Source organism: Poecilia latipinna, unplaced genomic scaffold (genome assembly GCF_001443285.1).
Source record: "Poecilia latipinna isolate Pla-1442-1.1 unplaced genomic scaffold, P_latipinna-1.0 Scaffold776, whole genome shotgun sequence".
Classification (NCBI taxonomy): Eukaryota; Metazoa; Chordata; class Actinopteri; order Cyprinodontiformes; family Poeciliidae; genus Poecilia; species Poecilia latipinna.
In genome coordinates, this window is record NW_015113392.1 from 333,196 (window position 1) to 347,439 (window position 14,244).

Genomic DNA, 14,244 nt, shown 5'->3' on the forward strand with positions numbered 1-14,244 from the left:
AGTAAATAAAAGTAAATGTGCCCAAAAAGATAGAAATATAAATCAAAAGCATAATTTTGGCCCAGAAAATGCACTACTTGTTGGTGGGCACAAATAAATTGCAGTGAAATTGCAAGAAAGACAAGTTGATTTCTGTTCAGCACATCAATTAGAAAATTCTCCGTAAGTTGAACACAAAAAAGAAACAAAGAATGCCATTTTAAGAGAACATTAGAATCACTCAGGTTAAAACAAAAGTCATAACAATGAATTATTTGATATTTTGTAACAAACAAAAACTTAATATCAAAACTTCATGCAGGAGTAAAAAAAAGATAGACTTCATGATGTAATCTAATTTTGCCTATGTCACTAAACAAATTTTAATGATACAAAAATTAACTTTCAAAATATTTTTTTTCAGTGTGAAATAAAGAAATCCCTTCAATACTTTACTTGCATACCCAGCCATTAACATTTGAAGCACGCATTAAGCAGGAAATTTGTGATTTCCTGTTGGCTCTACACAATTTGGAAACAAACATTGTTCCAAAGGATGGTGTGAAACTCTTTCCAAAAGGAAGTGCGCACAACAGTCGCTCAAAAAAAAACAAAAAAACAAAAGACAGGCTAAGAAAGATATGAACATAAATGTGCTGTGGGATTTATCCTCTGTTGGGATTTCTCTACTTCTTCATGCAAACAGAGTCTAGGCTATAAAACCTAGAATAGTTTTGTAGATGTGGGGCTGAGCTGCCAGCCATGCAGAACTGAGCAGATGGGGTCCTTGAATGCCCTCATGGCATCCCTCCAGTTTGCCCGTTCTTCACTTTGCGAAGAGTCCTCTCCATTGACAGGAAGTTATCGTTTTCAGGGAGCAGCTGGATCAAACAGCCAAGAGTCAACAGCTGCCTTCAGTTAATTTAACCTATGTATCCTTCTTCAAACTGCAGCAAATACTTTGGCTATAACTATAGAGCATTACTGACACCTAGTGGTCATTATTCACGTATTTAATTTGATCAGTCTAACCAGAACTCGTCCGGCCTTACGCATGATGTCATCGGCTGTCCTTCAGACACGTTTGTCCCTTGGACACTGTTTGTCTGTAAGGTAATTTTATTAATTATGATTTCAGTATTATGTAATATTTTATAAGAAAACATTCTATGTTCCCCAACCAAATTCACTTAGCTAATTAGTAATAATCGGGAGCCATTTGTTTGCCGTAGTTGATTTCTGTATTTTGACTGTGGTTGATACTTTTGTGCTTTGTTACAGTTTTACAAAACAATCCAGAAAAAAAGTTGCAAAATAAAGCAAGAAAGCTATCAAGGACTGGATTATTTTCAACTCAGGTGTTAGCTAGCTGTCTAGCTTTGTAAGGGAGGCATATTCTCCTTATGCATCTCCCTTTGTACTCCAGCTTTCAATCATAGTCCAAAAGTAACGGCTCTCTAAATTGACAATAGATGATTAGATAATCTTTCCCTATTCAATCTGTTGCTGTAAAACACACACAGTTGAACAGATTTCAGGACAATGTTGAAAAAGGAGTAACACTGTTTATTAAAAGTCAGTCCAGAGGGTTGCTAAATACATGAAATACTGATACTGCACCACACAAGAAAACAAATTACTTTTTTTTCCCTTCAGCCATTGCAGCTGACATATTATAAAAATATACTATGTCATATTTCACATTTTTACAGTTGGAAGGCAATTAAATCACAATATCCATAAATATCCACAAAGGTAATCATTGATCTTTTTTTTTCTTTTAATCATACAAAAAAGAGCTTCATTCCAAAAGCAAAATGTTTTCATATAAAACACTGGCTTTAACATTAAAATTGACTCCATTTTGGAGTTTTTCATTTCAAGTCCCAGTTCAAAAGAGCAATACACATATTGTACTTTTTTAAAAAAGGAGCTTTACAAAAAGGGTTGGTCTGACACAGAAGTAGTTCCACGGCTGGAGTAGCATGGCCAAAGTATTCCAAAGCTACAAACAACCAAGCTTCATAGCAGCCCAGTGTAAAATCTTGGCACTGACACTTGCATCACAGAGACAGTGTTTGGTCTCACTATATTAAAGTAATGGCTTTGAACTCTTTCCATTACGACGTGAAGACTTGTGCGTCCAACACTGAACATGAAGCACTGGGAAGACATAAGTGACACAAGTCTTGTCAATAGAAAAGGACCACTACAGCTGGTTAAGGTGTTGCTGGATATAGTAGGTAGTATTTGCATCTACTTCATAGTAAGTGAAATAAGAGTAAATGCCCAGTACAAAATCACCACCAGGGGGCAGTCAGCTACAAGGCAAATGGAGCAGCAGAGAAGCACTGTCTCCTCCAAAAACAGCCAAGGATACAACTAGGAACTTGAAGATTTAAGGTATAAAAGCTGAATTGCTTCTGCATCTTGTAAAAAAAAAATCAAATAAAAATAACTCTAAGGAGATGTAAGACCCACCAGCTGCACCCAGCGGCACCTGAGGAGCAGCTGGTTTAGCACTTTGATTAAAATTTCACATGAAACAAACACAGTTGGATTAAAGTGTAGAGCAAAAAACACTGTGAGAAGATACTACAGAGGATGGAAGAAAAGAAGTCAAGTGACAGGACACAGCCTTTAGGTAGGTCATGTTCTCGTTGTAGTAAACAGTCACTGCTTCAGGTGATGCCGTATTTATGTACATTTTTATAATTTACCTTAATTATCATAACCTTAAGTCAAAGCTTTGGTTTTCTAGACATTGTACATAACAAGACATAGTGATGGTGCATCATTTTTGTGTCAGGATGAGCCAAAATCCAGGATCAATCTCATTTCAACGTTTCAGAATCAAAGATTAGATGAAGCTTGATTTCCTACAAAAAAGGGAAGCAGGAAGACTACATACTTTTTTTCAGAAGTGACCGGAACGAGACATAGTTGATGTGATTCTTCAAGCTCAGGGGTGTCAAACTAATTTTCATTTTGGGCCATATCAAGATTACGAATGTCCTCAAAAGGCAGACTGTGCCAGAATGTTCTGATTAAACAAACTGTTCAAATACTAATAAATATATGTCTCTGCATTCCATACGTACCTGTTAAACTTAAATAATATTTTATGTCTTTTCACATTGAACAGCTCCTCTCCTTTCAGCTCCTTTCACAATTGTTAGATTTTTTTTTGCGATCAATTTTGTAGTTGTTTTGTGATGCTAATTTTAAAATATCTGGAAGGAATTTTGCACCATATGATGTCAAACATGACTTTTTCTTACTCGCCATATCAATCATGGACTATAATGTGATATCTAGTAAAGCTGAGGCAGCAGTGTCTCAAAAGTGAGAAATACTGCCACCTGCAGGTGGGAGTTAATATCACTTGAACCCAATGTTTTTGAACATCTTTGTGTAAAATTTGCATCAGCATAAACAAATGAGGGGATCTTCTAATTTTGGATAAATTTTTGTGAAAAACTGGACTGATTTATGTAATTTGGATTCAAGAAAGCCACATAAAACACTATGTTAGGCTGGATTTGGCCTTGAGATTGACTAAACAAATTGTCAGCTGCAACATTACACTTTTTTTACCCAGATCTATAGAAAAACATTAGCCTCCAGCTTGCAGGATTCTTTAAGGCATATGTGGTGTAATATCCAACACAGGTTGCAGCATCTTCCCATTCATTCAATATTATATACATGCTAACAAACATGCCACTGTGCGTGGGCTTAAATCCATACTGAGGGCTTGCCCTCTCCTGATTTGCTGCTGCTGCTGTTGCTGCTGCTACCTCCTCCACTGCTGCCCCCCTTGCCATGCTTCACTCTGTGTTTGCGCTCTTTCTGAGGTTGAAGCTGGGGCTGCGGTTGGGCTTGGATGATGTTGCTCTGCGGCTTGTCATCCTGGTTGTCTCCTAGATGTTCCTCCGCCCGGTGCTGCTGACTGTAGGCTTGGATGGCTGCTTCCAGTTGCTCGTGAGCCTGCTGGATCATGTCCTTGTTGAGAGCCACACGGGCTTCTCCTCCAGTGGGGAAATTGTCCTCATTGCTGCCAAACTGCTGCTGTTCCTCCTGGGCAATGTTTGCCCTGTTCTGCTTGCATGCCATCTTAGCATTGCTAAGGTCCGTGTACGGCATCTGTTCTGGTTTTACAACAATGTTGTACCCCGGTGGAGCTGATGGGGTGTTCCATGAGAATGGGTACCCGACATAATCTGCAGCACCATCTCCACCTACCCCACCCTCAGAACCGACTTCAGGAGCTGTTCCTCCAACAGAGCCCTCGCCACCGCCATTAGTGCCCAGCAAGCCCAGTTGATACTCATCGTCCTGGGGTGGGCTTCGCCGGCGCCGCAGAATGTCACAGATAGAACCGATGCCCAAATGGAGCATTTCCCAGACATTGAGAGAGAGGCAGAGGACAGTGACACCATACATGATACGGAGGAAAATGGTTTTCTCCGTAGGACGTGACACAAAGCAGTCGACACTGTGTGGGCAAGGTTTTCCCGAGCATACAAAAATCGGCTTCACACGGAAACCGTACAGCAAATACTGGCCTGCAAGGAAGCTCGCCTCCAGCACTGTTCTAGTCACCAGCTGCAAAACGTAGACCCGCATCAGGCCCTCATCTCGGATGCGCTTACGCCCATCATGGCGGATTTTAGGTCTGGGTGTTGGCTGCAGTGGATCTCGAGGCCTTTTTGGTGGTTCAATCTCTGGCACCTCATAGATCATAGGATCATCCTCTTGATCCTCCTCAGTCTCCTCTATGCCTCTGTGCTGGCGGGCTCCAAAGCAAATTTTCCTGGGTTTCCTGTGGGTGTAGCCCCCTCCTGCTGTTCTGATGCCAGCAGATCCAATGTTTCCTTTTGCTTCGTCCAAACGTGCAATCTTATTGACAGCATAGCCCATGTACATAAGGGAAGGCATCGCCACCAAAATGATCTGGAACACCCAGAAACGGACATGAGATAACGGGGCAAAGGCGTCGTAGCACACGTTCTCGCAGCCTGGCTGGCCCGAGTTACACACAAACTTGCTCTGCTCGTCGTAGTAGATGGACTCTCCCCCAACGGCAGTGAGAACAATGCGGAAGACGATGAGCACAGTGAGCCACAGCTTCCCCACGAAGGTGGAGTGGTTGTGGATCTCCTCCAGCAGCCGTGTGAGGAAGCTCCAGCTCATGGTGTCACTGGACAGTGGGGCAGACAGTGTCCCTCTCTCACTTGCTCACAGACTCTGCAAAATGAGGGGACGGGGAGAGAGAAACAAGGTTATACAGGGTGAGTTCAAAGTAAAAGCAAAGATTTAGCGAAATATCTCCAGTAAGACTTTAATCCCAGTGGAAACAGTATTAGTTTTGCAAGTTCAGCGGGAAGAAGTGAAAGGGAGTGACACAATAATTACATTAATTAAAATTAACGTTCCTCTCTGAACTCAGAAAATCAATGCATCCTTAATTTCCTCTATTGCTCCTTGCAACTCAGATACACAGAGCTCTCTGTCACAAAGAGGTAGCTGTCAAGTTGGGACTTTTTAGGGAATTAGAAGTCCAAACAGACTGGAAAGAGGATATCGGTATTAAAAAAATACCATCAAGCAGCACTGAGAAGGCGGGAAAATAATCCAAATAGGGAATTTGCTATCATCAAGTGCACGCGCATATATGTGCACGCCCATACGCTTCATTTTATTTCACAAGCTATCTCTTTCAGAAGAAATAAATCCTCTTAGTGCAGCTGTCTTCTCTATGAGGTGCAGTTTTTAGGATTGTACTAACTTCCCAGAGTTGACTTGACTGGCTTGTTCTGGTTGAGACATAACTTGCATTGTTCTTCCAGTGTCTATTTGCAGTTTCTGAGGAGGGGATGGGACATGTTGTCTATCTAGGTTAGTTCTGGGCTCCAGGCTGTCCATGCACACCAGTAGAATCAGCAGGTGGTACGCCACAAACCATTGGAGCGGGATTTCAGACAGCAGACCCACATTAGCTCAGGCAGTGGAGCTGAACCCAAACGCGGCTGTCCCTCAGGGCAGCTTTGGGGATGAAAATGACACCTCTAGAGAACTTTCCTCCTCATGAAGGCGCAATAATACACGGCTTATTGTCAGCTTGACTGAAAAGAAAATCCAGCCATAAATACTAGCTTAGGTCAGGGTTTAAAGGCCTTCCGGGGTCGGGATCCTTACCAAGCTGGTTTTGAGCTTAGAGCAGCAGGAAAACTGTGAAACCTCACTGAAGCAGAGAAGACACAGCTTCCAGTCCTCTGTTTTGTGTCTCCAGGGCTGAGAGGGTGGGAATGTTCTGTAGGGGGCTTGCGATAAAACATGAATCGAGTAATGATCACTGTGACCATATACGGACATGCCTGAGATGCAGGAGACAGATGTCAGGAATCTTTTTAGGTATGCTCACTGGAAATGTGAGTTCAAAATAGACAAAAACAACGGCTGTTTGGCCGTCACAGTGTAAACTCTGAGCATCTGCGATCCGGTAAACAGTGAAAAGACCAAAGCAGAATGAGATGTCCCCCACCCGGAGTCCTTCCATCTCTGAGCTCTGTCCGTTTGACTTTCCTGCATTACATCACTGTATTTCTCCACTTTCTGACTCTCCAGTTGGTCATAAATCCAGACTTACTCACAGAAACACAGGCAGCTGCAAAGGTTAAACTGATTCACCATTTTCTCGGTTTTGTTTTTTATATTCTTCTTCAGGTACAAAAAGGATGTAATAGCTTTTTTGTTTTACTCATAATGTGGTCTTTTGACAATGACAAATCTTTGTCGAAATAAGGATTGTTCATATATATTTCTCTTGTGATTTATTAAGCAGGGCTGAATTTTTTAAATCTCAGGCCTCAGGTATTTCTAGATAAGTAATGTGACTGCTAAACATGTGATTTATTCACGTTTCATTTTAATTTTGAGGGAATGTTGAGGAAACTACAAGAAACTTTTCCTTTACTTAAAAACTTTGAACAGCATGGATCCATGCATTATAAGATTACTTTAAGTCACAATAAAAAGTTTATTTTTCAGACAGTTTATGTGAATATCTGGTTTAAGCAATATGTTTATGTTACATGTTTGTGACACTGACAACAAAAAACATCTCTGCCACACCTCTTTTGTTGTGCAGTGAAAAGTCACTAATCAATACAGGTAAACAATTTAAAGTAAAAGCGAACAATAACCTGTTAGATAACCTGCAGCTGTAGCACTTTGATACTTTGATTTAAATGTTTGCTCCCCTCTTCTCAAATGTTTGGAAAATGTCCAATTTAAGGAAATCCATTCGCATTGAGAATAATACCTTGTTAGGCTATACAGTCTTCATCTATGATCTTTCTGTATTCTCTGAAAACCTTTGCAACAGTCATTTAAAAATAAAAAATCCATTCTTGTTCAGTTTTGATGTGTACAAGAAATGGTCCAGGTTCACTTTGACCATGAGAAATGATCACCCCCTGTCTCACATCTGACTGCGTTTATTACTCCTAATACTTCAACCACATTTGGCCAAGCCTTTTGCCTTCTCATCCAATTTATGTCTGCAGGAGCTAGTGGGGCAGTTGGGGGTAAGAAGCTGACTCTGCGCATTAAGTTACCAGGGTGAGTCAGCCTCCTGAAGAGCCCCACGCAGATACAAGAGGCAGAGGTTTTATTTTTTTACTTTGCTTTAAAAAACGAACTTCAAAGTGGCAGTGTGGCTGCCACAGAAGAAAACATTAAAAAACAAACCTTTAAAAACTCCTTCAGGTTTGTTTCTTCACTAATTATCTTTGAAAGAGAGTCACAGTCAATGTTACAGGCAATATTTCTAAGCTCACAAGGCTTATTGCCCTACTGGAACTGCATAAGGTGAACCCGAGGGATGAAATCTACACATCAACATCTCACGCATTAATTTAAGCAGACAACACTCCAGTTACAGTCGGCATCACTTCGGGAATCCCCTCAGTTCCTGGCTCCCATCCCTCAGGACCTACGGAGATTTTCTGCCAGATGTAGTTTACAGACAGACTCCCAGATGGGCCGACACATTTACACACTCACACTCGCACGTGCAGGAGCCTCCGAAAGCATGAGGAGTAAAGTCACAGGGTCTCTGCATGGCATGTATGAGCTGCATGACTACACAGAGAGCCGCTCTCAGGTTAGTCGAGGTATTCCTTATTCACTGTAGTGACTCAACATGAAGACATGAGGCTGCAGACGCAGCGCCACGGGCGAACCGAGGAACACCGAGACTCAGCCCGAGGCAAGCAAAGATGGCTGGAGTGAAAGTTTGTGAAGATTAACCTGGACTTGTGTTGTTGGTGAGTGCATCATCACGGTGGTGCTGTGCTGCAACATACAATGTGTCCGGTGGTAAATTCGTCCTGCAGGACAAAGTTCAAAAGCACCATCAGTTTCCTCATAGTGGGTTAATAAAATCCTGGTGGTGTGTTTAAATTATAAAGCATTGCATCGTAGCAGGAGGTCCTTTGAGAAAGGTCTTAGAGATGAAGTCTTGAGCCATTACTTTATATTATTCTGCCTTCCAATGAACAAAATGTTCACGTTTTGTACTTGTACAATTATGAATTTAGCTTTATTTTGCAGTGATATTGTGATAATGATGAAAAGTGACACTAAGAACTATTAATTAACTACTATGCTTCCTTGAACAGGTTAGGATACGTCTATGGGTCTATGCAAAACATGTTCATGACATTTATTTTGAGCGAAATTATTCTTAAAAAATGAGACTTTAGTCTGCTCAGTTATGGCTGTTTTGTTCTCTTTTCAGAGTGAGCTGATGCTGACCACGTCCCCCAACTCAACAATTACTCTCGCACATAGAAATGACTGCAAACAGAGGCACAATTATACAACTGTACATCTTTGAAAAGCAGAAGTAGAGCTTCCTGTACAACCAACAAGAATGCAGCAAGTGGTCTCTGAACGGTAAATCAACAACAAAATACTAATCTTTTCCAGCGGCCATTGTACAGCGTATACAGTGGTAAAACCAGCTGACTAGCTTGGGTTGCTAGGTGAAGGGATAGGGTCAGCTGGGGTTGCTAGGTAACAGCGCAGTGCCTGTCGGTTGTGAAAACGGATAATTTTCCAGACATCAAGAAATATGAACTTACTGCCAAAAATGGCTGGGTGGTGTTTTTTTTTTTATTTTTTTTTTATGCTTGCTTCTGGATCTCCAAAAGGAAGAATGAAAATATGCAAATAATGAATTTGCATAATACAGTACGTCCCCCTTTAAATCTAGACTTAAAATTTCTAATAAATTAATTCTTTTTAAATATGATATCTAAAATCCTTTGGAGCAAAGTTAAAAGAAGACACCTTCTCAATAAATGTAATCCTGAATCTAAATCAGGACTATGTTTATATTTAATTGTAACCTCGTTAAACTTCTACTTCTATAATCCATTATGAATTCAGTCCAGAAGATCAAAATATTTTCTACATTATAAATATTTATACTTATTACTTATCTTTCAGAATTATACAAAGAATGCCTAAAGATTAAAAATCAAGGTCATATCAGAGAGCAGGAGAGATAAGTAAGGGTAAATTTAATATTATGATTTAAATATATAAAGTATAAAGTTCTGAAGTACTTTTAAAAGATAATGTAGAAGTTCATGAAACACTGATTTTGGGATGTAGTGGAATAATGTGTTAATAAATCTTTCAAGAAATCCCAGATAAAAGGTTCTTATTAGCCAAACTGCACCTCATTATAGTTTATGTAAAACACAAAGCTGCTTTCCTTTGATATGTGATTTTCTGTGTAGCACATGCACAAATGTAATTGCAGCCTTATTCATAATAATACAACGTGGAGGCCAAAGGCAATTTGAAAACTAAATGCACTGGAATGTAAAGAAAGTGGCTCTAATGACAGCCGATATGGCTAATGGGTTTATTAGCCGCTGCTTTGGCTGTAATCAAGCCAACCATACTAATGTGTATATTTAGAGCTTTATTAATCAAATTTAAGTACCTCTCAACACTGTTATTGTACGCAACTCCAGGGATTAGTTTTAATGTTATTGAAATCCTGATTATTTCCTATGATTAAAAGTAATTGCAAATATTCGTCTTGTTGTTTTCTCACGTTGTTCTTTTTCTCAGATAAAGTTGGAAACTATTTGCGTGAACGACTCTTTAATCTGCTTCATCATCAGGATAATGATCAGTTAGATTATCTGTAGAAGTTATAATCACAGGATCATTAAATGGATTTGATCAGTTCCATCTTCAGCTAATATTGATTCAGCTTCTTCAAGCAACTTGTCTTTTAAAACACTTCTCATTTTATCGTTCAGTTTTATTTGCCTATTAGCCTTTATGGATATCAGAAGAAGAAAGAAGATTGAAATTTGTTAGAAAGTCATGGATTTTTTTTTGTTTTTTTATCAATTAATCGCATTTCTGGACACATCCACTTAATAAAGTAGCTTTAAATTTAGCCAGCAAAGACTCATCAGGAAGACAAATAAATCTACGAAAGAAGGTTTTATAAAACTTGTAATTTGCAGTTTAATTGAAATTTTCCTTTATCTAATCAAAACGTTTAACTATGCATTAAATAACAAACAGTTATGGAAATTTCTCTTTGAACCATTACTAAGAAATGACGTGTGGGAACTTTATTCTGCTTTAAAACTGGTACAAATTGTGATTCTGAGCAAAAAGCCAAAATAGAAACCTCCAGTTGTCGTGGTTTATATGACAAAATCCAAAAAGGAGAGAAAACTTTACTTATTTTTTGTTTGTTTGTTTGTTTGTTTGAGATGAGCAAATTTCAGTCAAACGGAAAAATGTAACTCTGCACTTTAAAGTAAGAGGCCGAGTCGGTTGTTTTTCTCCTGACAGTGAACAAAGTTCCTTCGTAAGGAAAAAGAAAGGATTCATTAAAACAATAATACTCAACAGAAAAAGAGAAAAGTCAAGCTCATACTGAAGAATGTAAAGAAAAACAATGAATAAATTTATCTGACGGTGTAAAATAACATTTTGAGGCTAAGTGTGGGGAATACTTCATAAGCTTACGTTCTAAAACACTTAAAAAGTGTTTCACTTTCAACATTTACAAGAAGCTGTAACTTCATGCTTTCCCTTCACTGAATTAAATAAAATATAAAAGTTGAAGAAGTGATAACTGGGGCTGTTTGAGGGTCACTGCCGTGGCGCCTCCGTTCTGCCGCCGGCTTCGCTGATGCCTCTCTGCGCTCCCACCTTGTCCTCTGCAGACAGCACACACCGAACTAATCTGCTCACACAGGAGCTGGCCAAACATCTGTCCATGATAAGCCTCTGGATCGTCATTAGTGGGTAAAAATGGTTTTGGTGGTAAGAAACGGATGTGAGCAGATATAGCTGGTATAAAAAGCTCTTTCTTTAGGCATGCAGATGAAGAGAAAAAAATCCTCAGCTTATCTAAAAATGGGATTCTTATCAGCTTTTTCTGGTTGTCTCTTTTCTTTATGAGGAGCAACTTTGTTCAGGAGACTTCTTGAAGTGATTAAAACCATGCACGCCAAGAGGAGCTCTGCACCACAAAAGGTTATCAAAGCATAACGAAGCGTGGTGCACTCACCGACATGCATAGCTGGATTTGCACATGCAAAATGTAAATAAATTCCAAAGAGCTGAGTGGACCGTCCACCCTGATTTGGGCCTCTAACTCTTGAAACATGCTGCAGAAAACAAAAAGGACGTAACACAAAAGATTTAAAGAGTAATGGAGCACAAGTCCTAAGTAAGAACGGAAGTTTTGTTCTCGGCAAGCATGTCTTTTTCTCTCCATGCATGAGGAAATAGAAAGAAAATTCCTCATTAATGGTGACCGAAGGGGAGAATTACAACTGTAAACAGGTTCCATATGTCAGAGGAAGAGTCTGAGGCAGGACTCTCTCTGTGCACATCTGTGCCTTTTTTTGATTAAAAAAAAAAGAACCTCAGAATATTCTTGTTAGGGATCAGTGCAAGGTACCCTAAATATCACAAATTCACAATGTTAATACCCAAAAGCTGCAGTTAGATGAAGAAGAAGAAGTGTACTCACTCCTGTCCTCTCCTCTCCCAGGTGCCAGATCCGGTGTCCTTCCTGAATCTGAGAACCCCCCCATCTCTGTCTCCTCAGCTCCGGTCCTCTTTACATACTTGTAGCCTCAGCTGACATCTATTAGCTCTGACCTAAAATCAACATTGGCATCTCCGCAACAAAGACAAACTGGAAACAAAACGCGGAGAAGCTCGGCGGTGGTTCTCTTACGGAGAGCCTCAGTGTGTGCTTAACCAAGTGTGAGCGTTTTTTTTTTTTCTTCTTCTGAAAGGGAGAGAGGGAGGCAGAGCATCTTGCCTCCCTCCCTGTGGTACTCACAATGGTCCGCACTTACACCCCTCATCCCCTGCAAACTGGGTCATGGTTGGGGGTGGAGATGGTGGTGAAGAGGAGGTGGTGGGGTTTTTAATACCCCCTCGGAGGGGTATAGGGATGCGGAAGGATCCATTTCGTTTGAAGGTAAACAAAACTTAGACCTCGGGCCACCTGAGGCGAACACGAGACAAAGATTTCAGGACGGGTCAGGACGTAATTAGAAGTTTGTACTTTTAAAACACTACGTGAGCAAATCGTAGATGCCAGCTTAAAAGAAATGTGCCTCAAGGAATATTTTCTACTTAAAAGAAACTCAGTGAAAAGACCTTTGGTGTGTTTGTAAATCAAGGACGTTTCTGAGAAGATTTTTACTTGTGGTAACAAAAAAAAAAACACCATAAAGTGAGAGCTGCAGCTATGCAACCTTGTAAGTGAAAAGGGGTATAGAAAGAAGATTGGAAGTTTTGGGAATGCAGCTTTTGACCTTGTGCAAAGTGCACATACAAATAATAATTTAAACACTTTTAAAATAATTTGCTACAAATTTAAACACTATTTAAAACTGGACATGTCTTGCAAGATGTCTTGGAAGCAGTTGGACAATAAAAATGGTTATATCTAACTCTTCTTCTAGCCAGACTTAGACCTAAAGATTTCCTCATGTTGTTGATATATTTGGCTGCACAACAGTTTTCAATCCAACATGATTTAAGTTTCCCAGTCAAACCTTTGAGTTCGAAAATATTTTGTAAAAGACAGTCTATTCCCCAAATTCAAACATTGCAGATAAGCAGAATAAAAAAGCATTTTACTCTGTTAATGGATTGACCTAATAACCTTAAGCAAGTTCTTTTTGCAGAAGAAACCCAGACATCATTCTGAGGGATCCAAAGTCAGAACAGAAGGGATGCAAAGGGTCTCCAGTGGGTTATGGATAATTTTCCGATGTAAGATGTGCCAGGAAAACCTTCAAAGAGATGCTCTGACACCCGACTCATTTTGATACAGTTTTTTTTCACACCCTGGTGTCCAGAATCTTTTTTTTTCTGACCGTTGGAGAAGGTCAGAATGTAAAAGAACTTTATAAACTACAACATATTCAATCAGTTAAAGATATTTCTGTCTTCCCTTCTCTCTTCACTTATCATATTGAAAATGTATTTTGTACAAAAGTGAAATTAAAATTTATATATTGTTTTACTTTTGTTTGGATTGTCAGTATGTTGGTTACGAATTGGAGGGGGGTTTTCTGCAGGGTTCATCTTTCATTCTGCACTAAAAACGATCCAATTAATTCCCAAGGTTAACATTCATACTCAGTTACTTTCAATTGAAATTATTAAAACTAAAAGTGGATAAAAAAAAAATTCTAATGTTCTAATTATTTTACACTGCATTATTACAAAGTTTTGATTTATTTATATGTTCAAAATAAAACAGAGCTGTTCCTCACTATTATGATTATTTAAAATGGAAAGAAAAGAAGGTAACACATGAAGCGCCAACACCGATAACTACCAGAAAATGTTACGATTTTAAATAAAAATATAAAAAAAACTTCAGACACATTTAGCAGAATCTGTTTATAACAAAAGGAACATCCATGCACATGCATAATCATACAAAGCTGCAAACAACAAAACATGTCCATCTGATATCGTTCAGCTCCTTATCTCAGCCTCCATTCTTACCTTTCTTCTTTAGGTGGAGTGAATGCTATAAATCATCTAAACCCTTTTTAAATACCCAGCATGTCACACAAAGTTCGCAGATTCTTTCATCAACGAATCCTTTAACCCTCTTAAGACCATAATTGTAACTGGGGCGCCTGGTATTTTTCTGATTTTATGGCTGTAAAA

At 39.3% G+C, this 14,244-nt stretch overlaps 1 protein-coding gene across 1 annotated transcript; it reads right to left on the minus strand.

Moving 5' to 3' along the window:
• Positions 1-1,524: 1,524 nt before the first annotated feature.
• On the minus strand, positions 1,525-12,444 carry gjc1 (gap junction protein gamma 1). Its single transcript, XM_015046369.1, has 2 exons — positions 12,071-12,444; positions 1,525-5,229 (listed from the first exon to the last, which is right to left on the minus strand). The coding sequence occupies exon 2, from the start codon at positions 5,173-5,175 to the stop codon at positions 3,718-3,720; it is 1,458 nt and encodes a 485-aa protein (XP_014901855.1). The 5' UTR covers positions 5,176-5,229; positions 12,071-12,444; the 3' UTR covers positions 1,525-3,717.
• Positions 12,445-14,244: the final 1,800 nt, after the last annotated feature.